The sequence below is a fragment of the Canis lupus genome, chromosome 26 (genome assembly GCF_048164855.1).
Source record: "Canis lupus baileyi chromosome 26, mCanLup2.hap1, whole genome shotgun sequence".
Taxonomy (NCBI): Eukaryota; Metazoa; Chordata; class Mammalia; order Carnivora; family Canidae; genus Canis; species Canis lupus.
Genome location: NC_132863.1, coordinates 25322119 through 25348188, shown reverse-complemented (window position 1 = coordinate 25348188; position 26070 = coordinate 25322119). Strand labels below are relative to the sequence as shown.

General features: G+C 40.8%; 1 protein-coding gene and 1 long non-coding RNA gene across 7 annotated transcripts in view; one reads left to right on the top strand and one right to left on the bottom strand.

Moving 5' to 3' along the window:
- LOC140618353 (uncharacterized) overlaps positions 1 to 3732 on the bottom strand; it is a 32333-nt gene extending 28601 nt beyond the window's left edge. For 2 of the 5 annotated variants that reach the window (XR_012018508.1, XR_012018510.1), the window contains exons 1-2: positions 3548 to 3732; positions 794 to 2861 (exon numbers count right to left, since the gene is read on the bottom strand). This is a non-coding gene — a long non-coding RNA (uncharacterized lncRNA). Of the gene's footprint in view, positions 1 to 793; positions 2862 to 2901 lie in introns of all 5 variants that reach the window. The other 3 variants (XR_012018512.1, XR_012018509.1, XR_012018511.1) reach the window with 3 other exon arrangements.
- Positions 3733 to 3745: 13 nt separating this feature from the next.
- On the top strand, positions 3746 to 24546 carry EIF2S2 (eukaryotic translation initiation factor 2 subunit beta). 2 transcript variants are annotated; one of them, XM_072800654.1, is made up of 9 exons: positions 3746 to 4007; positions 9630 to 9807; positions 11462 to 11565; positions 16025 to 16160; positions 16821 to 16921; positions 17799 to 17947; positions 20313 to 20369; positions 22328 to 22413; positions 23025 to 24546. In XM_072800654.1, exons 1-9 carry the CDS (start codon positions 3993 to 3995, stop codon positions 23198 to 23200), a joined length of 1002 nt encoding a protein of 333 aa, XP_072656755.1. In that variant the 5' UTR covers positions 3746 to 3992; the 3' UTR covers positions 23201 to 24546. The 2 variants fall into 2 exon arrangements, with proteins under 2 accessions (XP_072656755.1, XP_072656756.1); XM_072800655.1 differs by lacking the exon at positions 23025 to 24546 and having other exon boundaries at positions 21467 to 22393.
- The last annotated feature ends 1524 nt before the right edge of the window (positions 24547 to 26070 follow it).

Sequence of the window (26070 nt, the reverse complement as noted above, 5' to 3'; positions counted from 1 at the left end):
TATAGCCTGGTCAAATTGCTTAGAATTGGTGATTCCTAAATCTCAGTGACATATTATCTCATATGTCATTTTTACATATGGCTAAATAATTAAGAATTCATTCCTACTAATTTAGTTCCTAAAGGTTAACTCTATTTAAGGCTTCTTTAGTGGGAGCCTCACTATGCCTTCTGCCTACTATATCAATCTAAAGGTTAATTTAATTTCAGAGTTACCAGATGCTTCATTAATATCTCAGTGACTTTTCTCTTTCTTCACCAAAGCCAACCCTTAAAAGATCCCACATAATGGAGTACCAACAGATGAAAGGGCTGCATAGGTTTGGACTTCTATGCAGATTAGAATATCTTATGTTCTCGAGGCACCTGGGTGGCTCAGTGGGTGAGCATCTGCCTTCAGCTCAGGTCGTGATCCCAGAATCCTGGGATTGAGTCCAGCATTGGGCTCCCTGTGAGAAGCCTGCTTCTCCCTCTGCCTGTCTTTGCCTCTCTCTGTGTGTCTCTCATGAATAAATAAATAAAATCTTTAAAAAAATAATATTTTATGTTCTCTGTAAATTAAGTATCACTACAAGGATATATGGGCTTGCCTACCAAGTAGAAAGAGTACTGGACTAAGAATCATGAGATCTAGGTTCCAGTTCAATACTATCACCACTATTTAATTTTATTTAATTCATAGCCTATATAGGCCTGCTATTTTATTGGTCAAGAGAAGAAACTATGGATTATTTTAAAGCCCATGAAAACATAAAATTTAGTATATTCTTCTGTAAAGAATTATCATTACTTACTATTGAGCAGCGGAAGATCTGGAGTGGTGCTGAGCATCAAGAATAGCCCCAAATGAAGATTCCAATAGTTTATTTCTGGATTTCTTACCATTTTTGTGGATTCTATAACTTGCCTTCTGTATGTATTAAACAGAAAAATCATAATGATTCTCTCACTGTAATGAGAAGAAAATTAATAGATGACTATGTATTTTGCAGAAGTTCCTAATGAAAGAGGTTAGGAAGATACAAATGATTGTGTTGATGTTCTTATTAGTTTAGTCTAAGTAAAACTATCTCTTGGAAAATCTAGAAAAACTTAGCTATCAAAGCTTTGTAATTTTTGCCAGCTTCCCAGGGGATCTTGGCTTTCCTGGAAAACAAACTACTACCTTGGGGGATGTCTAAAATCTTTGAAGAGTCTCTTGCAAGTAGCCAGTTCAGGGAGGTCAGACCTGGGACCATGCTGTAAAGGAAAAGCTTTTGCAGAAAAGTGACCAAGACTATTTACTAAGCATAATAGCATTTCTCAAACAGGAAGCAGAGGTACTATAAGGCCACATTAAGATTTTTTGTGTCTGGGGCAGCCTGGGTGGCTCAGCGGTTTAGCGCCACCTTCAGTCCAGGTCCTGATCCTGGAGACTAGGAATCGAGTCCCAGGTCTGGCGCCCGGCATGAAGCCTGCTTCTCCCTCTGCCTGTGTCTCTGCCTCTCTCTGTCTGTGTCTCTCGTGGATAAATAAAATCTTAAAAAAAAAAAAAAAAAAAGGTTTTTTGTGTCTTTGTGTGAGCTGAATAACGTAAGGGTGATTTCCTATGAGCTCCTCTCCACTTTGATTTGTTCTCATTTCCTTTTGTTTCTCCCCATTTCATTTGTCTATGCTTTGTTTTAGTCTTCATTTTTCTAGTTGAACAGGCTTTTCAGAACCTGAGAAATAGGCCACACTATTTCTCTAAGATTTCCCCAAAGTGATTTAGGGATTCTCATGCCCCTCAAATTTGTTACCTCTCAAAGACCCAAGATATAAATGGTATACACCAGTGACTCTCAAACATGGGTGATATGGTAATGTCTGGAGACATATTTGATTGTCAAAATGAGGGTAAGGTGCCACTGACATGATAGGCCAAGGATGCTGCTAAACATCCTAAAAGGCATAAAATAGCCCCCAACAACAAAGAATTAACTGGCCCCAAATGTCAATAATGCTGCTGTTGAGAAACCCAGGTATAAACAGATATCAATAGCCGAAGATTACTGAGGAGGCACTAGAGCCTCCTTAGGGATGCAAACTCTCAAGGTGATAAAGTGGCAGACACTGACATCAGAATTGTCTGGAGTTAGATCCCCAAAACAAGGTTCCTTGTTTTGCTAGCTGTATGATTTTAGACTAATTACTCCACACCATGAAAGCACAGTTTCCTCATTTAGAAAAAGGGGCAATAAAGTATTCTCATAACCTGTAAATTCCTTGGAGGCAGGGACCTAATTTTACCTGCCATGCTTAGATTAGGGACTAGTATCTAATGGGGAGTACTAAATATCTGTGGATTGTCTCACATAGCTGTTTTGAGGCCTAAAGCATAGCACATTTTTAGGTCATATGAAGCACAGTGAAAAGGAGAAAAACAGCCTCTGATAATGGGAATTAGGCTGGTACCATCAACTGGTAGGTGTTGCCTGTTGATCATAAACAATTTCATGCAATACCAACATCAAAGACACTGACCAGAATGGATTAAGACAAAACCACCACTCCATAATCATGTCTGAATACAAACAAACAAACAACCGTGTCCCAATCACATGCACATAAAACAAATTTCTTCCTTCCTAGCTAACATGAGGTACTGCTGCTTCATAATCAATCATAGCTTTAGCTTGGTTCTTGTCCTTTTGTAGATAAGAATCAAAGGGGCACCTGGGTGGGGCAGGTGATAAAGCCTGACTCTCGATTTCCACTCAGGTCATGATCTCAGAGTCCTGAAATGGATCTAGGCATCAGGCTGTGCACTCAGCGGAGTCTGCTTCTTTCTTTCTGCTCCTCCTCCATGCTCGCCCGCTCAGTCTCTCTCTAAAATAAATAAATCTTTAAGAGGAATTATTAAAATGTCCCATCATTGAATTACCTCCATTTCCTAACAGCATCCAGTCTAGAGAGAAGGCCTGCTTCCTTGAACACTCCTAGAAGTTACTTAACATAAGCCCAAATCCTGTAAATTCTCTCCGCACCCTCTTCTTGAAATGTCTCTGTCCTTCATGGTGTGTCTCCTTCCTTGTGAGGAGACAATAAGCCCAACTTTGTTAAACTCTACTGGTGTTTAAGGTGGTCTTCAGCTGGAAGCCACCCACACTTGTGAGAGTCCCTTAAGTGGTAACTGCTATTACTATATATGCTTCACGGGGATTTAATTGCATGGTGCACCCACAGTGTTCAAGCAGAGATTTCCTGAACAAGTATTTTCAGGCTTCCTGACAGACTGCTGGCAGGCCATTTCTTCTCAGGGGACATCTTCTCTCCTTAAGACTACTGAGAGGACATTTTTGGTTTCGGACCTCCCAGGCCTGAATCCAGCATATTACGTTAAATTTCTCATTAAGTAAAACCTCTTAGTGACGTGCGCGCCTCCACTTCCAACTTTTGAGTTCAAGCACTAGAGCATCACAAGGGCGCGTGGTCGAGTAGTAGCAAGGAAACTAACGCCCTAACGGGTTCATATCACTGAGCGTCTCACCCACCACCCTAACCCAGTAGAAATGGCCCCGAATTCACACCACAAGCCGTGTATATCAGCGCGGAAACCTCTGCGCCAAGAAAGACTGAGGTAACAGCAGCCACCGGCAAAAACCAGCCCTCTGTCCGGCTTCCTCAGACGTCGCGCACGCGCACGGACAGCTGGGCGGCCGTCCCCCAAATGCCCGCCTCTTCCAGGCGGACTACAAGTCCCGGCTTGCCTGGCGTCGCGCCGCGCCGTCGCCTGGTAACTCGCGCCAGACGGAGCGCTCCAGGTCGCCTCCTCCGCGCGCCTGCGCCTAGGCACGCTCTGCGCAGGCGTATTTCCAACGCTTGGGAGGAGAGGGCGGGGTGTCGTTCCCTTTCGCTGATGCAAGAGTCTAGTGCGGTGGTAGGAGAGGTGTCGGCAGGAGCAGCGCTGCCACCGGGGCCTGGGGCTGACCCGTCCGACTTCCCGTCCGTGCCGAGCCCACTCGAGCCGCAGCCATGTCCGGGGACGAGGTGAGGGCCTGAGCCTGGCTGTAGGGCCAAGGACTGAGGCGGAGAGCCGAACCCACCCTGGTGTGGGAGACCGGGCCTGCGGCCTAGCGGCCGGCTGCCGCCATGTGGGGCAGCCGGGCCTAGGCGGCTGGGAGCGGTAGAGCTGGTGGGGACTTCAGGGCCGCGGGCCTGGCCGCGCCCGGCTCTCCTCCGGGCCACGCCGAGGCCTGCGACCTCCTGTGGCCGGCGTTTCCGGAATTGAGAGCTCGTTGAGTCGCCCTCCCAGAAGGGGGCTTGAATGCCGGGATAATGCCCCCAAAAGAACGGGATTTGGGCCGGCGACCCCTGCGTTCCTTTCGATTTGACAGTGCGGCTCTAACTCTCTTCACCAGGCGCCGGGAGTGCTGAGACGTGCCTTCCTCAGCTCCGGCGGAGCGCCTCGTTAAAAACTTTGCAGGCTGGCTTGTCCTGGTCGGTATCCACCCTTATCCTCATCCTGAGCATTATTTCTTACGACCGAGGGGTGAGGGAGATAGGACAGAGGAAAAGATCCTTCAGCCTCAGAAAGTGACTCACCTCGGAAAGTTTCAGGGCGGGGGACCCTGAGCCTTCCTGAACAGAGAGCTCACAGAGACCTGAGCGGGAAGATCGGGCTGCGACTGGCTGGATCTTTTTCCACCATCGTGCTTGTACCTCAGGAAATTTTCTCAAGTCCTTTTTAGACAGATTTGCTCAGTTTATGTAAAATCAAACGGTTTAAAATGAAATTTGATTTTAAATCCACGAGGCTTTCCCGAGCGTTGGTTTTTAGGTAGACCCTGAATGATGCTTAGAAGTTCCACAGTAGTGGAAGGGCCTGATCACAGGGTAAAGGGAGTGGTTAAGAAGGCGAGTACATGTGCTCACGGGAAGGACATTCTTCAATTTGGTTAGAGTTGAAATGGAGGTGGCGGCTAATAAATGGGAGGATTTTGAAGACCAAATTAAGGAATTTGGATTTTTTTCTGGAGGAGGAGATTCAAATCTCAACATTGAATTTTCGTAACAATGGTATAACATTGATATCATTTGTTATTATTCCCGTTTTAAAGATGAGAGAACTGAGGCTTAGAGAGTTGTATGATGCCCGTGATTAAAGATTAAGTGGCAGAGCCAGTAGTAGAATTCCAGATCTATGCAGTATTGCCTCCATCTAGGAAACCAGGAGGCCCTAGCTCTGTTCCGAGAGAAACCCAGAGTCTAAATGAAGTAGGTGGTTCTTGCTTAGGGGTCATGCTCTGACCTCGAAGACATTACTCTGGCTACTGTATTTCAAAATTTCCGAGAGTGGCAGTGTTTCGTGTTTGTTTTTTCTCTCCATTTTGTAAGCCTTTTTTTTTTTTTTTAATTTTTATTTATTTATGATAGTCACACACACAGAGAGAGAGAGAGAGAGAGAGGCAGAGACACAGGCAGAGGGAGAAGCAGGCTCCATGCACCGGGAGCCCGACGTGGGATTCGATCCTGGGTCTCCAGGATTGCGCCCTGGGCCAAAGGCAGGCGCTAAACCGCTGCGCCACCCAGGGATCCCCCATTTTGTAAGCCTTTAACAGTGCCCATGTAATAGGTACTATTCTGTGTATAGGGTTTATGGTAAAGTACTCACAATTGTTGTAAGGGAGATTTACTAATAGTTACAGCGGTTAGAAAAAATAGGACCATTTCAACGTAGTGATTTGGGGAGCTGGAGGATTCAGTTTTAGCAGTGAGACCAGGTTTTGAAGGAAATGGAATGTGAATAAATTATTGAAGGTTGAACAAGATTTTGTCAAGCAAAAATGGCAGAACCAGCATTCCAACAGAGGGCTTTGAAAGCCAGTAAAGTATTAAGCAGCTTAGCACTTCACAGGTCTGTCAGTCCAACTTCATCTTACAGGCAGGAAACTAGCTGACTACTTTATAGACTTGTAAGAATCAAGTGAAAAGTTGTACGTGGAAATGATTTATAAACTGCCAAACTCTCCCCAAGAGTGGAAGTTCTAGGGATCCCTGGGTGGCGCAGCGGTTTGGCGCCTGCCTTTGGCCCAGGGTGCGATCTTGGAGACCCGGGATCGAATCCCACATCGGGCTCCCGGTGCATGGAGCCTGCTTCTCCCTCTGCCTGTGTCTCTGCCCCTCTCTCTCTGTGACTATCATAAATAAATTAAAAAAAAAAAAAAAAAAAAGAGTGGAAGTTCTAGGCTAAGATAGAGGGTTAAGGAACCTACTGTTATTTTTTTCTATTTTCTTCACATTTCCTTTTTTCTTGAAATACTTCATTGGTGTGTAGTTGACATAAAATAAATTGCATGCATTTCTTTTTAAACCTGGTAATTAAGCCAGAAACTCACCAAAATATAACTTTCTTTAAACTAGTGGAATCATGACCTTTAAAAAGCAGTGTTCTCGAATTATGGAAAAATTCCCTAATCTGCAGGCATTCATTATTTTTCAGACCATTTTAAGTGCTGTCAATAGCTAAGATTACTGCTCATTACCAGGCCCCATTTATTTACAAGGTGTCAGAACCATTAGGTTTTCACGCAACATGGTAGGATGTTTTACAAAAGAATCTTTAAAAAAAGTTTTTTTTTTTCTGATTAAAAATGGAATGTGTGTTGTACAAAGTTTACATAACAGAGTAATACAAAAAGAAATAAAAATCTCCCAGGATCCCATCACCCAGAGATGGCCATATTTAGCATTTGTTCTCACCTTGCTTCTGTAGGTTCTTTTTTAACTAACACTTGCCTCCTGGGTGTGGTGTGGCCATAAAGTTACCATCTAGGGTAAATTTTGATGGAGGAGAATAGGTTACTACTTTCATGAAGCATTTTGGCATTCTCCAACCCAACCCAACCTGGGAAGTGGAAAGTGGAAAACTGTTTTTGAAAGCTTTGTTGTGGGTTTAGAAAAGAAAAAATAGCTTAAGAGATTCAGTGGTTTTTCATAAATGTGCTGTCAGCAACTGACATAAAATGTCATAAACAATGTCATAAAACATTTTGAATATAATAATTTGTAAATTGGGCATTTTAATTTTTACTCAGGACTGACCTGGCCTTTATTTTGGGGGGAGTCCTACTTTGGGATCCCTGGTTTCCTTATTTTTAGATTCTACTTTGGTACGTGGTGTGAGTGTATGAGGCAATGACTTTGTCTTAAGTACCCAGACACAGTAATTGAGAGAGATGTTAATTATTTCAGTGTATAATTCTTGCGTGTTTATTACTCTTACAAGGCTACAACCAGACTCTTTCCCTGTAGACTTAAGTACAAATGGTTTTTCAGAGGATAAGAAGACAGTTGTGAGGCTGTCCTCTGATTTGAGAATCCCTCCTATCTTTGGTCTGTCTTGCTGAACAAAAGTCAAAAGATAATTAATATTCCAGAGAACTTGATACTTGAAAAAAAATTCAATAAATTTTAAGTCCTGCCAGACAACCAGATTTCTAGTGCCTAGTGTGCTTTCTCTGTCCTTTTGCCAAATCTCCATATTTCAGAAATGAGGATAAACTAGATAACATCCCTGAAATAGATTGTAACATTCCATGTACAGTGACCCAAGACCCAGTAGGTTAGCAGTGGGGAACTTCCTCCTGTCTTTTATCCTCTTTATTTTTTTATATACTCTTTAAGTTTGCTCAGTAATGTTCTTCAGACTGACTGCATTTCAGAATTATTCATTTGATATGCAATTAAATTTATGTTAAGGTAGGAGAGGAAATCTTTGAAATGAGGCTATATCAATTTCCAGTATGTCTTGCAGATCCTTTATTGGGTGAGAATGATAACTACCCTACTTGATTACAGACCCTACTTGATTACAGTTTGGTTTCAGTGTAGCTCAATTTCTCTAATGTACTTGAGTCATAAAGAAATTTAAGTTAATTAGAATCAATTTGGGGAATTTTTTTTAGAGTTTCATATGTCTTGGAAATTTGATCACCCTGATTTAATGAAATTTCAGTGATAGGAATGAAGAGATACCATGCTTTGTGAACTATAAAGCATTATATAAATCATAATAATTGCTAACATTTATTGAGTACTTTTGTGTCAGGCGCTGTGCCAAGTGTTTTATATTTAATCTCTCATTTAATCCCAGTAACCCTGTGAGGTTGGTTTTTGGTTCTGCTGCTGCTATCTTTTTTACACATCAGGCATGCAGAAGGCAAGAGCTTATCTGGAGTAACGCAAGTAAGTGCCAGAGTCAGGATTTGAATTCAGTCAGTTGGGCTCGAGACCTGTGCTTTTAAGTACTTCTCTGCCACAGCAGACCATTGGACAAAATGCTAAGTTTAAGCGTGGTAGAATTTGGACAAAGATTGGTAAGGGGCTTAGAGAAAAATACTTGGGATTTGAATCCAATTCTATTTAAAAAGACCTCTTTCCATTCTACCAGGAATCTACCCTATATGTTGTTAAACTGTTGTGTCTGAATTAACAATCTTTATTTTTTTCCAAGTGATCAGTGTATACAAGTTGTCTAAAACAAGTTATAAGTTGGTTTTTCATTTATTCTCTAGAGGATGTCTCTAGTGGACGTTAGATTTAAAATAACTAAGAAAACTTTTGGGCAGCCCTGGTGGCCCAGCAGTTTAGTGCCACCTTCAGCCCGGGGTGTGATCCTGGAGACCTGGGATCGAGTCCCACGTCAGGCTCCCTGCACGGAGCCTGCTTCTCCCTCTGCCTTTCTCTATTTCTCCCTCTCTCTCTGTCATGAATAAATAAATAAAATCTTTTTTAAAAATTTAAAAAAATAAAATAAGAAAACTTTTAATGTTCCCAAAACAAAAAGCAAAGGAAAAGGTTGTATGGAAGTTTCTCTTACTCGGAGATTTGCTATAGGAAGGATTGCTGATGGATTTTCTTAAAGACTTATCTGAACTTCAGGGGGTGGCCAAGAGAAGTTTTTGTTTCTGTTTTAATTTTTTATCAGGTCAAGTCTCCTGGCATAGCAACCCCAAGTTACCAGCCTTAAATAAAACGTGTAACCTGGGCAGCCCTGGTGGCGCAGCGGTTTAGCGCCGCCTGCAGCCCAGGGCGTGATCCTGGAGACCCTGGATCGAGTCCCGCATCAGGCTCTCTGCGTGGAGCCTGCTTCTCCCTCTGCCTGTGTCTCTGCCTCTGTGTGTGTGTGTGTCTCTATGAATAAATAAATAAAATCTTTAAACAAAAAAAAAAAAGTGTAACCTGCCAAAGCATTGGTTTTTTCATCCATAAAGTGGGGGACATGGTGTAAGGTATTGCTAAGGTCCCTTCCCAGGTTCCATGATGCATTTATAAAGTCTCCAAATTTGCTCATGAAATTTAAAAGTGAAGTTGCTGTATCTCGTGAGAACTTACAAATTTAAAGGCATGTGCATGTTTCCAAACCACACCCATCTTCCCCGTCCCTTTAATAATATAAGGAAGTTTGTTGGATGGCCTTTGTGTGTGTGTGTGTGTGTGTGTGTGTGTGTGTGTGTGTGTGTGTGTGTAAGATCCTCTTAAGGGACTTCAGTGCATCATACACTTTTACTTTCAAATGTATACTTTTTGAGGATACAACATATTTGGAATATGAATATCTTTAAAAACAATTACTTGGTTCCTTTTTGTTTTTTATTGTCCTTTAAACAGATGATTTTTGATCCTACTATGAGCAAGAAGAAAAAGAAGAAGAAGAAGCCTTTTATGTTAGATGAGGAAGGGGATGCCCAGACGGAAGAAACCCAGCCCTCAGAAACAAAAGAAGTAGAACCAGAGCCAACTGAGGACAAAGATGTAGAAGCTGATGAAGAGGACAGTAGGAAAAAGGGTGAGTTGTAGATACGGAAGAGTCACTGTTGTCCTGTGAGACCTGGTTCTCTTCCATGAGGGTTTTGGATTTTGTGCATACAGTGACCTCTCAGCCTGGTAAGTGAAGTTGAGGCTATTAACAGGCTGTGTGCATTGGATCTTGCCAGATTTATGATAGACTTATTCCAGAGAAATTCCTCCCAAATCCACAAGTTGCAGAGATGACCAAACCTCATCATTCCTGGCCTGGTTATTCCAGTTTGACCTGTCAGATCTCTTCTCTAGTTTTAATTGTGGTTGTATTTGAGTGTAAGCAGAAAGACATAGGAGCAAAATAGGCAGTTTTATGTCTTAGCAAATCTGAAAATCTGTAATAAAAGAGATTAAAATTAGAGCCTAAAATGTTTGGATTTAGACACCAGCATTAGTATTCCGTCTTGTGCTCTAACATAGACACCATTTGATTACTAGAAGTAAATAATTTAGTAAATATTATTTATGTCTGTTGAACATAAGACACTGCTGGTGATAGGGAGAACTGACATTGAGCATCTACCATACGCTAAACGTCTTGTACATGTTAAACTTGAAAAGTAAATTATTATTGTAATAAGATAAGTTGAATTCATAAATAGCTCCTTGAAAAACATTGTAGCAGAAGGATCCTAAAATATCCCTAGTGTACAATAGGGCAGGACAAATGGAGGACTTAACTGAATAAACCCATTATTACTAATGGTGGATAAAGTTCCAAATTGTAGGCTTATTTTAACAAATGTCATATACTTTAATAAGGCCTTTTTTTTTTTTTTTTAAGATTTGTTTATTTATTTATTCGGAGAGAGAGAGAGAAGCAGAGGACACAGGCAGAGGGAGAAGCAGGCTCCATGCAGGGAGCCTGATGTGGGACTCGATCCAGGGTCTCCAGGATCATACCCCCGGCTGCAGGCGGCGCTAAACCGCTGCACCACCGGGGCTGCCCTAATAAGGCCTTTTGTCGATTGAATGATTTTAGTAACACTGAGCTAAACATTAAGTTTTAGATGAAAAAAGTATAGCGCTTTAGTAGCCAGTAGGGAGATAGACAAGCCAGTAAATACCTCTATTGGAGTAACAGAGGTTATATCAAGATACTTGGGGGCACCTAACCTAGTTGGAGGATAAGCTTAGAAAAGGCTTCTTGTAGAAGTTACTTCTAACCAAGATCCAGTGAGCTGAAGATACGAGCCATCCGAGAAGGCCCATGGGAGGCTTAGGTAAGAGACCACACATACTACACTAAGAAGTGGAAGTATTTTAGTTGGACTGGAACCAGGAATTAGAGTTGGTAGATGAGAAGGTAGACAGAAATGGAGAGATAAAACTAGAGAGCCTTGGAAATTGTGTTAGAACTCTTAAGTTTCCATGGGAACAGTGAGGCATGGTATGGTCAGATTACTAAATAAATATTCCCAACATGTTCCCCTAACCAGGTTTTTCCTGTGAAGCCTTGACTTGGCCTGCCATCGTGTTCTTCAGAACCGTATAACCTTGGGTTGTAGAGAGACCACTGTACTGATTTCCAAACTCTATTCTGATGACTTGACTAATTAATAGCTGAATTGTTGGTTTAACTCGATGCGATGCTGTACCTTCTGCTAGTTGTTAATTTTTATTCTTAACTATCTTTTTAGATGCTTCTGATGATTTAGATGACTTGAACTTCTTTAATCAGAAGAAAAAGAAGAAAAAAACAAAAAAGATATTTGATATTGATGAAGCTGAAGAAGGTGTAAAGGTAGTATTGCTTTCTTATTGAAGGTAAAATTTGACCTCTTGAAAGGTTGCTAATGGCTGATGTTTCTCTTTGTGTCTTGTCTCTTAACAGTTTTGCTTTTGTTATTGAGTACTTGATCGGGGTTAAGATCGTTTTCTTGGGATTGTGTCTGACTAGGTGTCTTAAAGGGATTATGGTTTAAAGGAATATAAATGAGATTTTACACATTGTATTGCATGCCATTATGATGATGTTGCTGGTCATTAACCACACTCAGATTGGGTGAGGAGAGATATTTCTATAAGTGAGAAATCCTCTGGAGCATATATTCTTACAGTTTCTTCTGTTAAAATTTTGGTAGTATGTTGAAGGTATACAAACTTATGCGTGTTCCTCTGAGCAGCAAAAAATGAACCCCAGCTTATGATGGTTTGTGGCTGATGATTTTTTGGCTTGTAGAACGGGAGCACGTAGGCTGGTTTTATGGGGTTCTCTGGTCTTTTAGGGACATGAAGCCCTGCAATTGTCCTGTTACTGGATCAGTTTCCTATATAAATATCTCAAAATTCTTTTGAACAAGGATAGGTAACTAGATGGTAGGTGGGTAAATAGGATGGATCAAGAAGGAGCTAAAGTCTGTTATTGCCTTACTTAGAGCTACTATTTTAAAAACTCTGCCCAGTAATCTTGAGCAGAGCCCACACATCTATTTTTAAAATCCAGGATAGGGGCACCCCAGGTGGCTCAGCCGTTTAGTGCCTGCCTTCGGCCTAGGGCATGATCCTGGAGACCCAGGATCGAGTCCCATGTTGGGCTGCCTGCATGGAGCCTGCCTCTCCCTCTGCCTGTGTCTCTGCCCCCCCCCCCCACTCTCTCACTCTCTCTCTCTCTCTCTCTCTCTGTGTGTGTCTGTGTCTCTCATGAATGAATAAATAAAATCTTAAAAAAAAATAAAATCCAGGATAATAGCAATTTTATGTGTATACAAGTGGAAAGGAGTAAGCATGAGAACATACATAGTTCATACTTAGTATGTACTTAGTATCCCATTTTATGCCCTCTACCCCAGTTTTTCTTTGATAAATAATTTGCTCAAACTCCAGTAAATAAGGTGTATCGCACATGTAACAGGAAATGTATATAGTAATTCATTCAGTTTTGGAAACAATGTCATAATGTTGATAACTTGGTTAATTCAGCAGATATGTATTGATAATTGCAGTGAGTCAGGCATTGTGTGTTAATTGCTAAGGTACTGAAATGAATGAGATGTTTTTCCTGTTTTCAGAGATTATTTTAGTTCAGGTATAATTGAGAGTCCTTTAGAAGAAAATGATTTTACCTGGATTTATCTTACTCTCTCCCTGTTTGGAGATTCTCTTCTCTTCCTACTATTGTAAGGAAATTGAGAAAGACATGTTCAGATTATACTGAATAAATGAGGTTTAAATATCCTGGGTAACAACGTGACGTATCAGAGATACTCTACACAAGGTCTTGGTTAGCAAGGTTTTATTGGTCAGTTCTTCTAGTAGCTTTTGTCAAAGTGTCACTTATAAGCTCTGCTCTTAGAAGTGCTTACTTTTTTCTCTGCTATTGAAGTCATAACATAAGAGCTTGTACCACAGACTAAGTTAATACCTGCTTTCTTGTTTATGTGTTATCCAGCTAATACACAAGTTGATTGGTTTCTGATGGCCAAATGTGGCATTGGCCACATAGCTGGATTTGGGATCTCAAGGCTGAGCGTCATTTACTCCTAGCTTATTCCAGTTTTCCTGCTAAGATTTATGAATTTACAGAGTAAGTCAGGATTTCTCTGCATGTCCATAGGCACGCAAAAACAGATGTTGATAGGTAATAGTGACTTCAGGGTGGGAAAGAATGGAGAAATTAGAAGACTGGAGACTGAGACTGGACCTTTCTGATCTTCTGGGGTGTGTATGAATCATTTTAATACCCTATTTACATCCATAACTATAGCAACTAATCTTGAAATCAAGCTTTACCTTGTCTCCATCTGTTCATCAGATGATTGTAATTCTCTGGGTTCTACCTTTTCCCTCTTCTGTGACATCATCTATTGAAATTATGCCCAAAGACCTCTTCACAGTCTGGTGCCAGGCTGACTGGTACAATAAAAAATAAATATTTGGTCTTTGTCCCCAGTTCCTGGCACACAGCTCCTAAAACCCTTGGCATCTTGAGTGATAAAAGTGCCTTTTGAGATGACTAGTGACTGGGAGCTCTTGGATAGCTGGCTTCAGGGTGGGAGTTGTTTGTCAGAAAGATCAAGCTGTGATTAGAGGATTGGAACTTTCACGTATGCACTCCTCCAGGGAAAGGGACTGGAGATTGGGTTCAGTCACCAATGGGCAATGATTTAATTAATCATGCCTACCTAATGAAACCTTCATCAAAATCCTCCAACAATGAGGGTTAGAGAGCTTCAGGGTTAGTGAACACATTGGGTTGTTGGGAGAGTGGTATAACCAGAGAGAGAAGCCTTTGCACCTGCCTCCCTCTCTTTTCTTCTGTGCATCTTTTCCATTTGGCTGTTACTGAATTGCATCCTTTATAATAAACTGGTAATAGTTAGGTAAAGTGCTTTTCCAAGTCTCAGGCGTTCTAGCAGATTATTAAATGACGGCAGAGGTGGGAGGGGTGTTCTGAATTTGTAGTCAAGTAAGACTAAGTATGGGTAAAACATGGAGACCCTGTACTTGCATTGACCCCTAAAGAAGGACAGTCTTATGGGACTGAGCCATTAAACCGGTGGTCTGTCACTGAGCCCAGGTAGTGTCAGAATTGAGTTGAATTGTAAGCCACCTAGTTAGTATGAGAATTGGACAATAGCTTTGGAAAAATACCACGTATTTGGTGTCAGGAAGAAAAAAAACGTTTCCATTTATTGCATCAGAATACTTAGAAACGTCCTTAAAATATTCCCGAATCCTGTTCCTGCTAAAAATTGTCAATCAGAAGATAAAGGAATCTTTTTTTAAAAAAACTTTATTTTAGAGAAAGAGCACCTACACGAGCAGGAGAGACAGGGAGAGGAAGAGAGAATCTCAAGCAGACACTGCACTGAGTGCAGAGCCCAACGCAGGGCTTAATCTCATGACCCCAGGGTCACAACCTGAGCCAAACCAAGAGTCAGATGCTCACCCAGGTGCCCCAATATGGGAATCTTTTAAAGATTCCCAGGTGATTTTGACCAGTGGCTTGGTCTGGAAACATGGGCAATAACTATAAGATCTCAAGGTTGATGGATTCAAGAAAGGAAAAGATGACACAAAAGTGTCCCAAAGAGGGGTACCTGGCTGGCTCAGTCAGAACACGTGACTCGGTCTCAGAGTTGTGAGTTCAAGCCCCATGTTGGGCATGGAGCCTACTTAAAAAAAAGTGTCTTAAAGAATTTCTAGTTTAGTTTTTAAATTTTATTTTAATTTATTTATTTATTCATGAATGGCAGAGAGAGAGAGGCAGAGACACAGGCAGAGGGAGAAGCAGGCTCCATGCAGGGAGCCCAATGTGGGACTGATCCCAGATTCCGGGATCACCACCTGAGCTGAAGGCAGATGCCCAACCCCTAAGCCACCGAGGAGCGCCCCAAGAATTTCTAGTTTAAATGACAGACTTGGTGCACCTGGGTGGCTCAACTGGGTAAGTATCTGCCTTCGTTCTCCTTCTCCCTCTGTCACTCCTCCTGCTTGTGCTCTCTCTCTCTCTCACACTGTCTCTCAAATAAAATCTTTAAGAAGGAGGGGGTGCTGGGGTGGCTCATTCGATTAAGTGCCTGCCTTCCACTCAGGTCATGATCTCCGGGTCCTGGGATCGAGTCCTGAGTCAGGCTCCTTGCTCAGTGAGAAGTCTGCTTCTTCCTCTCCCTCTGCTGTTCCCCCTGCTTGTGCTCTCTCTCTGTCTCATAAATAAATAAAATCTTTGAAAAAAATGACTTTATTTTTAAAAAATTTTAAAGATTTTATTTTACTTGAGAGACAGAGCATGGAGGAAGTAGGAGAAGCAGACTCCCTGCTGAGCAGGGAGCCTGACATGGGGCTCAATCCCAGGACCCTGAGAATCATGACTTGAGCCGAAGGCAGACCCTTGACCAACTGAGCCACCCAGGTACCCCTATTTATTTATTTTTTGAAAATATTTATTTATGTGAGAGAGAGAGGGCATGAACAGGGGGAGGGGCAGAAGGAAAGGGACAAGCAGACTCCCCCCACCCCAGCACAGAGCCTGATGTGGGGCTTGATACTGGGACCCCAAGATCATCATCTAAGCCGAAGTCAGACACTTAACTGAGCCACGTGCTCCTAAATGACAGACTTTCTGAGCCAGTTTGGTTCTCCTGTGAGAGACACTGCTGATCTATAATTGTGAATATGTTTTCCTCCAAAATTATGTCAGCCCGTATCATTTAAAACATAGTTGTAGTATCAAAATGTTGATTCTTATCTCAATTTTTTAGGATCTTAAGATCGAAAGTGATATCCAAGAACCAGCTGAACCAGAGGATGACCTTGACATTATGCTTGGCAATAAAAAGAAGAAAAAGAAGAACGTTAAGTTCCCAGATGAGGATGAAATACTAGAGAAAGATGAAGGTAATATGGGGGCTCATCAGCTCATTTCTAGGTTACTCAAGACTTTGGCCTAGTCTCTTTGAACAGGTTCCTTTCTTATTTTTTCCTTCTTATTTTTACTGCCTGATAATGGAAGCTGAAAGGAAAAGGTATCTAATTTGATAATGACAGTTCAAAATTTCATGGAGGAAGAATTTGGCAATCATGATTACACTAAAAACATGCTAATTAAGGCTGTTGGGGAAATTACTGTAACTGGATTTTAAAGTTTAAATTTTTTTTTTTGTTTTTTTTTTGTTAAAAGTGCTGTTTTATTAGCTCTGAGTTAGAAAACTAGTGTAATCAACAGATGGATTTTTATGGATATTGATGTTTAAGTGCTTCAGAATAGCTGGGCTTTTTTCCGCTAATTATGTTAAACATTATGTTACCTTGTGTTTCTTAAATCAAGAAATAACTCAGTGTATCTGTTATCACAAATTCCTAGAGAGGTCTCTGTTAAGGGTTATTTATGAAAGTTGTAACATCCCTGTCTTGAGGCAGTAACAGGTTGTTTGTGAGCCTTAATGCTATTATGCGAGAGGGACGACAGATGTCTTTGAAGCTTTCATTTCTTTAGATCTGCCTCCTCCCACTTTGTTACTGCCTACCCCTCATTCTTACAGTCTTTGTTATCTGTAGCTTTAGAAGATGAAGACAGCAAAAAAGATGATGGTATCTCATTCAGTAACCAGACAGGTCCTGCTTGGGCAGGCTCCGAAAGAGACTACACGTATGAGGAGGTAAGACAAATTCTGTTATGAAAAATGGCTAAGGTGTTCACTAGAATTCAAAGAAGAGCAAGATCTTTATGTATTTTTTAAAATATTTACTTATTAGAGTGGGTACACGGTGTAGGGGAGGAGCAGAGGGAAAGAGAGTCTCAAGCAGACTCCCTGTTGAGTGCAGAACCTGACACAGGGCTTGATCTCATGACCCTGAGATTATGACCTGAGCTTGAAATCAAGAGTCAGATGCTTAACCAACCGAGCCACCCAGACACCCCTGAAAAGCATGATCTTTATACTGAATTGGAAGGGCCATTAAAGAACAGATAGTGAAACAGACCCAGAGAGGTAACATAATCAGTGCACAGTATTGCCTGATACCCCTAAGTGGGGCAGCCTGCCCAGAGTTTAGCAGTCATTATGGTATTCAGTATTCCATCTGAGTCGATGATCTTCTGAGGACCTGGAGCCTCTTTGAATTGGGAGAGCAATAGAGGAAGGGAGCAACTAATTTAGGGCCAGAGTAAGTCAAGTTAGTTTGGGCTGTCCTGAGTCTTATTTTTCCACGTATCATATACTTTCCCATAGAAACAGCAAAATTAGTAGAGCTCATTCATTCATTCATTCATTGAACTTTGAACTGGGTATCTGTGAGTATCCATAATGGATCAGATCCTGGTTGAGGATTGAGTCCTGCTCTTAAGGTGCTGCCAGAACATACAATGATCGGTGTGTGTGTGTTTAGTAAAAAGTATATACATGCTGCTGAAGTGATTACTGCTTAGTAAAATATTATGTTTGCTTTGCTTGAAGGTAAAACAGAGTGACTCAAGTAGGAACTTTATACTCCTATTAATAAGAATGTATGTGAATATCAATTGTTTTTCTATAGCTACTGAATCGAGTGTTCAACATTATGAGGGAAAAGAATCCAGATATGGTTGCTGGAGAAAAAAGGAAATTTGTCATGAAACCTCCACAGGTTGTCCGAGTAGGAACAAAGAAAACTTCTTTTGTCAACTTTACAGATATCTGTAAACTGTAAGTTGGTTAATGGAGAATCCTCCACCCCAAATACCAGATTGTCAGTGCAGTATATGTGAAATGTCCTTATTGTGCACTTTGTTGCAGGTAGAAAGAAAGAATACACAAGTGGCAGGGTTGGTTTGAGTGAGGTTGTAGTTCAAGTATGTCAGTTCTTTCTATTCGTAGGTCTTAGGGCTTGTTTTATCAGGCATCCAGAGGTGAGAGAAGCCAACTCATGCTGACCCATGAGAGTGGATCCTAACCAGATGGAGTGAAGAGGGAGGAGGTTGAATGCAGTCCTCAGACAGGAGCCTAGAGAGCCTGGGGAGGTGGAAAAGCTCATCAGGCTGCGGTGGGCCTGCCAAACAAGTGCAAAAGGGAGCTCCAGGAAAGCAGCTGAATTTGGTGTGCCTCTTCCTTGGATGCTCATTGCCAAGACATGATCGATGAGATTTCAGCTTTCTTAATGACCATCACATTCCATGTGTATCTTACTCCTAGGTCACTCTCTAGGCCTGGCACTTCTCACAGCTCAGCTGCATCTTTTCTGACAGGCTCTTTAAGGCAACTGACCTTCTCTCTCTACTGTTTGTTACTCAGTTTCATAAATGATAACATGCTTATTGCAGATAAAAGGCAAGACATTGATGAATAAAGAAGAGTAATCACTAAAAATTCAGCCACCTTGAGATAATCACTTTTTCATTTTAGGCATTACTTAAAATGTTTTAGATTTTTTGGCTGATGACAACAGTAGTATATTCTTATTTTAGAAAAACTAGAAAATAGACATGTTAAAGAAAATGAAAGCTCTGTAAGTCCACATTTAATACTTTTATGTTTAGGTAGTTTTATGCATGTAGATATTTGTAAATAAATTGGAATCATACTGGTTTTTAATCTGATTTTTTTCGATATATCACAAAACTTTTTCCCATGTCATTAAATAGTCTTCATAAATGTTTTTAGTAGCAACACAACATACTCTAACAGTTCCTTAGTTCGATATAGTTGCTTTCGTGTTTTCATGATTAGTGCCAGAGCTTCAGAAAACATCCTGATATATGTATCTTGACAGTAACTCAGAATAGAGCCTTAGGGCAAAAATTCCCAGGATGGAATTGCTGAGTTAAAAGGAATGGGTTATTTTTGTGGCAAACTGCTTTCCAACAAACTTGTACCAATTTATACTCCCACTAGCAATGTAGGAGCTTACCTGTTCTATTATATTTTCACCAATCCTCACTCACTACACTTTGGGAAAGAATAACTTTAAGATTGTAATAGTAGTACCTAGTTATTAGAACAAGTTCAAACAATGCCAAGTGATTAGAATTTTTTTTTTAAAAGATTTATTAGCAAGCACAAGCTTGGGGGAGGAGTAGAGGGAGGGGGGAAGCAGACTCCCTGACAATACCAGGCTTGATCCAGGACCCTGAGATCATGACCAGAGCCAAAAGCAAGAGTCAGGTGCTTAACCAACTAAGCCACCCAAGCACCCCCCATGTGGATAGAATTCAAAAGTGAAAATACTGGGATGCCTGGGTGGTTCGGTGGTTAAGCATCTGCCTTTGGCCCAGGTTGTGATCCCGAAGATCTGGGATCGAGTCCTGCATCAGGCTCCCCACAGGGAGCCTGCTTCTCCCTCTGCCTATGTCCCTGCCTCTCTCTGTGTCTCTCATGAATAAATCAATCTTTTCTTTAAAAAAAAAAAAGTTGAAAATAATGAATGGTATTGCTTTGTATTTGTTTTTTCCTGTGTACTTTTTTTGTGTGTGTATATAGAGACCTGCCTTTTTCTAAAAGCAGGATAGACTGGATAACTGTTTCCCAGTTGGTGAATATTTAAGCTGTTTGCAATTTTCCTGCTCTTGTACTACCATGAAGTATTTCTCTATTGTTCCTTTTTGTTAATGAAAATTTTCAAAAGGGAAATCTGTAGGGATTAGAATAAATAGCTAAATGTCCCATTGCCTAGGTTTGGTGTGTTTTGACCTTTTGACAAATATGCTTCAGCTATCTTTCTTCTTTAAAGAGAGTTTTATAGTTACAATCAAGGACATCCATGTATCTCTTTCTGATCCCTTCACCACCGTCCTTGTCAGAAAAAGAGGGGAACCTCTAAGGTTGGTGTTTACCTTTTCTGAACATGTTTCTAGATACTTATACATATGTATTTATAAATAATGTGTTGCTTTATAGGCTTTAAAATTTAAATAAATGGTATCTGTATATCTTTATTTCAGGGTTTGATGAACTAGGCACTAAAATTCACCAAATAGTTGAGTAATTACAGATAAAAACAGTGAACAGGATTTTTTTGACATTTGGTGAGATATCTAATGAAGGATAAAGTTTATATATTCCACTTTCTTTTCAGATTACATCGTCAGCCCAAACATCTTCTTGCATTTTTATTGGCTGAATTGGGTACAAGGTAAGAAACTATATTCACATTTATATAAAATTATATATAGTAGTACTGGATGTTTCAGAGGAACTTCTCATAACTTGAAAAGGATACATCACACCCTTAGAAAAAAATTCACATAATGATAACAGTAACTTTTTGGCCAGGGAGGGAAATCATTCCTGAGAGATTAGGTGCTAGGAATAGTGAACAGCATTGACAGTGGCTTGTCTAAATGCCTGCTGGTGTTCCTGTCATTAATTATAGAATTCTTGTGTCTTTTTATGGAGCAAATATTAGACTTTGGAGGAAACCATTTTCTTATGTCAGAATTTATCTTCTAAATTGTGAATAGGCTATCAAAGAAATAGGCTGAGTGACTCAGGAGAAAACATTGGAAACAGAGATTGATAATTATTTCCCTGTCTTCAGGGCTCACATGTTGAAGGCATTGAACCAGTCCATCCTCATTCAGGGAGACCAGTATCCCATGGAGCCCATTCCAATGAATATGGCCATAAGTACTAGGAATCCAGAAGTCCCTTTAAAAATAATGTAGACCTGGAGCATGATGATGATAACACATAATTAGTGCGTACTGTATGTCAGGTTCTGTGCCAAGCACTTTTTTGGGTACTATCTCAGTCTTTAAAATAGTTCTATGAGTTTTAAATAGAAATTAATACCACCCATCTAACAGGTTCATTGAGTTGTAGTTGGTCACATAAGCTAGTTAATAATATAGTCAAGATAGTAAACTTAGCTGCTTTTCTCTAGAGCTTGAGCTTTTAAAAGGCTTATAGAGATAACTAAGGTGTTCTGGTCTCTCCCTACTCAAGTCTACTTAAAACTCAGTTTGTTGGAATTGGCTACACTTGCTATGGGGTTAAGTAGTGATTTGACTAGTGGTAGATATGTAGGTTCTGTTGTAGAAGAATTGTTTTAAATGTAAATTATTTTTAACTTGCATTAACTGAAGGAATAAAAGCTAGCAGTGTCCTGCTTCTGAGAATAATTTAGTTTTTGTAGAGGTGGGGTATTATAATAGGTTGTGACCAGTGAACTTTATGGTCAGTGGGCTAAATATTATGGGGTTGTTGAGAAAATTCAATTTCTTTTGACAGTGAATGGAAAAAATTTCCTACATCAAGCATTGGAGTCACCGTAGCCTGGAGATTAAGGGTTACAGTCCATGGAGGATAATAAAGCCTTATAGTTAAAGGAGAATCACAGGAGAGGTTCTTAACAAAAGTCAGTTTTATAATGAGATACAAAACAAATATAAATTTAATGCTACCTGGATGAATTTTGTTGTTCAGTGTGATTTGTAACAAATGATAATGTGTAGCCCAGAGCTTTACCTTATCAAAAGTGCTTGTCAGCAGCTTCTTTTCAAAGTTTTTAAGCACCATTGATCAATATGTGACCTGGGATTTCATCTGTTCTTCTTTGTTGGTAATAGCTTTATAGGATAAATTCACACATTTAAATGTACAAATGGTTTTTAATACGTTGGCATAGTTGAACAACTACTACCACAACCCATTTTAGGATATTTTAATCAACCATGTGACTGAATCAAGACATTTGGTGCTTGGAATTTTTAGAGATACAGCTCCCTTCCTATTTTTATATTTATAGACCCCCTCCCCATACCTGCCTTGTACATGGTATACATTCAGGAGAAGTGTGTTTTTCCTTTGTTCAATGAATGAACCATCTCACAGTTAAGGAATCAATTTGTTTTAGACTTAATCATAAATCTGTCAGTGGAAACTTAATTGGTTGAAATTGGATTTAATGTTAGGAAATACGGGTAGGTTATCAGGCACCAACTACTTAAATTTTGAAAAAACAGGTAATCTAGCACTACTCCTAGAACTTGTCCTATGCCATTGAATATATTTGAAATTTAAGTGTATAAAAGTCCTGGAATTTGGTTTTTTATAGGAAACAATAACAGAGATACTCTTTTTTTCTCATAGTGGTTCTATAGATGGTAATAATCAACTTGTAATCAAAGGAAGATTCCAACAGAAACAGATAGAAAATGTTTTGAGAAGATATATCAGTAAGTGTATAATTATGTTACATCACTCTAAAATGTTCTCAATGATACTGTAATATTTAGGGGGAGATCCAAAGGTTTTTAATGAAGCTAGAAAGGCTGGCCTTCAGAGTTGAGGGAAAATGATGGGAGGATTGGACAGCAAGGGGACTCTTGGAAGCTGCTTAGGGGTAGAGAGAAGGGTTTGGATTTAAAGCCCAGCAGATCAAGCTGCTGGTTAGTTCTAGGCTGAAGGCCAAGTCAGGGAAATCTGTTTGCATTCAGGCCTTGCCTGCCTTTATCATCTTCCCAATCACTTAAAATTTACCAGTCTATTCCCAACTAGGAAAGTTAATGAGTTCTGAGTGGCTCTCCTGTAGAACCAGGAATGGCATCTGGCAAGCATCCCTGCCTCCAGGTTATCTGGAGTCTTTTTTCAACCCGTGGTTTAGTACGTAAAGCATTATAGCAAACAGTTTGTGTCTTTTTACCCCTAGAATATCTAAGTTAAGATAAAGCTTTTCCTGGTCTGGGTGCCAGACTGGGCTTGTGGAGTTCATTATAGAGGATGTTTTAGAGGGAAGAAACCTCTGGTGCACTGCAACCACCAGGTAATTCTGTATGTTTTCCTGCAGAGGAATACGTTACCTGTCATACGTGCCGATCACCGGACACAATCCTGCAAAAGGACACCCGACTCTATTTCTTACAGTGCGAAACTTGTCATTCTCGATGCTCTGTTGCCAGCATCAAAACCGGCTTCCAGGCTGTCACAGGCAAGCGAGCACAGCTCCGTGCCAAAGCTAACTAATTGGCTAACCACCACTGATTTTGCAAAGTGTGTTGTGGAGATTTGGCTGGACAGGTTTACCATCAGAGTGGATATACCACTGTATTAAAAACAAGATAGAAAAGCTGCCAGGTTCTTTGGCGTGTGGCTGGTTGGTCTGAAATCCTTGCAAGATGCTGATGCTCAAGCTGTTGACATACTCATTGCCTACTTTAACAACTGTCAGAAAAACATGATGGGGTAAGGCGGTGCTTTTTTAAAATCGTTCATAGACTTATGTAAAATGCAAGATAAATTAAAGTTATTATAACAGTGATTCTTTCAATTTGGTTTGTCCTTCAGTTTTCTATAAAAATTGTGCTTAATGAATTCAGGAAGAAGATTGTGCCTGGGCTCTGGCGAGGTCTCTTTATCCTCATCCTGAGAAACTGGACATTGGCAGGTTCAGCTGGGCAGCTATTTTTCTTCTCAGCTTCTCTTGATATAAAGTGTCACATAAGGGGGTGGTTAGAGCTTGAGATCTGGGAGGACAGCCTGTTTTCAGTGTCCAGCAAACAACTGCATAGATTTGAATTCTTTTCATTATGTGAGGATTGTTGCTGCTACCTCACTGCCAAGTCCTCTAGCTGTTACCACGTGAAGGAATACAAGGTGCTAGGTACTCTCCCCTCCTCAGAATTTTCTTATTGGCCACTGATAAAATCTTAGAAACATAATAGCTTTTAAGTAAGTCTTATAACCAGCATTCAGAGAACTGAGTCTAAACTATGATGCTAGAGAAAGCAGTTCTTTTTCCCAACGTCTGTTCTGGATTTGATAAACACCCACTACAAATGTTTCTGTTTTCTATATTAAAAGTAGCTTTTCAGCGTGACCATGAGAAACCAAGAGGTGATGGTGCCTGTGGTACTCTTGGTGCCTCCAGTTCTGCCTCCTGAGGATTTGGCTGAAAGGTTATTTCTCCGCTCAGCACAGGGAGAAAGATCATTTCATGTGTCTGCTGTGATCTCCCTTGTACACACTTGAGGATAAGAGCGTAATGCTGTTCTCCTCGTGGTCTTGTGGCCCCAGGAGCAGTCAACTCAGCCCTGAATGTCTTAACCATGTTGTTTTCAATCACTGTGACCCTTAATTTTTAAAGGACAGGCCTAGTGTAAAACACCTTGGCCATGAAGTGGTGGAGGGAGCAGAGTATTTCCTTGACCCAGTAGGGCCCAAGGTGACCACATTGGCTGAGCTGCCACCACTGCCCTGATGAGCTCAACTGTTTATGCTGCCATCTTCCTTCTTTTGTATCTACGCCCACACAGTTCCCAATGTCCAATGTTACTGCGTGAATAAAGCAAGGATTAGTGCCTCTTGTGTTATTAGTGCTCCATTGCTTTTGTGTGTATGTATGTGTTTCATTCGTTTCTTTTTAGTTTAGTGGGATTCCTTAGGGAAGACAGGATTTTACCATCACCTGTGTGACAGGTTGGCACACAGTTGCAGTTTCAACCCAATTTTAATTTCATTCTCAAAAAGTCTCTGGACCAGTAAAACCCTTTAAGACTGATTAAAATTGAATTCAAAACTTTGGGCTACCCTAAGTTACCCATTCACACAGTAGCATCAGCTTCATCCATCTCTACTACCTTACACCAACCAGCTCAGCTGCAGGGAACCTTCTAGAGGGTGACAAAGCAAAATGCAACTGAGGGTTTTTGATCAAGAGCCAGGTTTTGTTGTGAGAAGGGAACAAGAACACCATTTTCAAAGTGTGTATGAGGACAGTCTTGAGAAGTGTTCCTAATTATGTAAGGGAAAAAAGAAGGGTTCCATTGGTGGTTTAAAAAAAAAAAGTTTGAGACTAAATAGGTTCCACGACCACCTATATTAAGCTTTTAGTAGGTTGATGTGCATGTTCATGAGCACTGAAATGTGCAGTTGTATCTCTAGTCTTCAGAAAACCCTCTTCTGGTCACATTGTGGCTTACTCCCACTTTTCCACCTGCCTACTACATGTAAAAGTTTCCCCTCCCAGCCCACCATAGTACTGGCACTGAGAACAAAAGTTTTCATTCACTTAGGCACCCCTAAGAACTGAGAGCAACCAGTGCCTAGCAAGTTGTGTATTCTAATACTTTAATGGGTTTCTTTAAATTATTTAAAGATTTTTTGAGAGAGAGCAAGTGAGCAGAGGGACAATCAGACTCCTTGCTGAGTGGAACTCAATGCAGGGCTCCATCCTGGTACCCCAAGATCACAACCTGAGCTGAAGTGAGACACCTAACCGGCTGAACTGCTCAGCTGCCCTCTAAATGAGTTTCTTCAAAAGCAGCATAGAATGGGGGTACCTGGATGGCTCAGTCGTTAAGTGTCCCAAGTTTTGATTTCGACTCAGATCATGATCTCAGATCATGATCAGGTCATGAGATCAAGCCCTATGCTGGGTTTCATGCTGGGCATGGAGCCTGTGTAAGTTTCTCTCCTTTTCCTCCCTTCCCCATGCTTGTTTTCTCTTGCTCTTTAAAGAAGGGGGGGGGGGGGAGAGGCACGGAATATGCAGATTTCTAGCCTACAGAAAAAAAAATGTGTGGCAGGACATCTTGAAAGAAATGCTGCTGCAGTATTCAAGGCCCCAGTTCCGATCTGACCTCCCCCACCCAGATCCTTTGCCCCGGCAATTCTTAAGGTTTCACATTTCAACAGAACTTTAGATTTTGCAATGTGTTTTTAGAATTTGGGGTTTATAGCATGTAGACTTATAAATTAAAAACTTAATTCCCATAATCCTACCAACATTTTAGTATCAAGAACATTGTTCCAAGTTAGTACAGTCTTCATAGTTTTTTAAAACTGCAAAGAAGTCCATCCATGTTATGCCATAGTTTATTAAATCAGTGCTTGGA

What these genes read in the sequence shown, in the direction of transcription:
- EIF2S2 (XM_072800654.1), top strand. An exon ending in AATACTAGAGAAAGATGAAG is followed by an intron (nt 16,161 to 16,820) that starts GTAATATGGGGG and finishes TGTTATCTGTAG; the next exon opens with CTTTAGAAGATGAAGACAGC. An exon ending in GAGACTACACGTATGAGGAG is followed by an intron (nt 16,922 to 17,798) that starts GTAAGACAAATT and finishes GTTTTTCTATAG; the next exon opens with CTACTGAATCGAGTGTTCAA.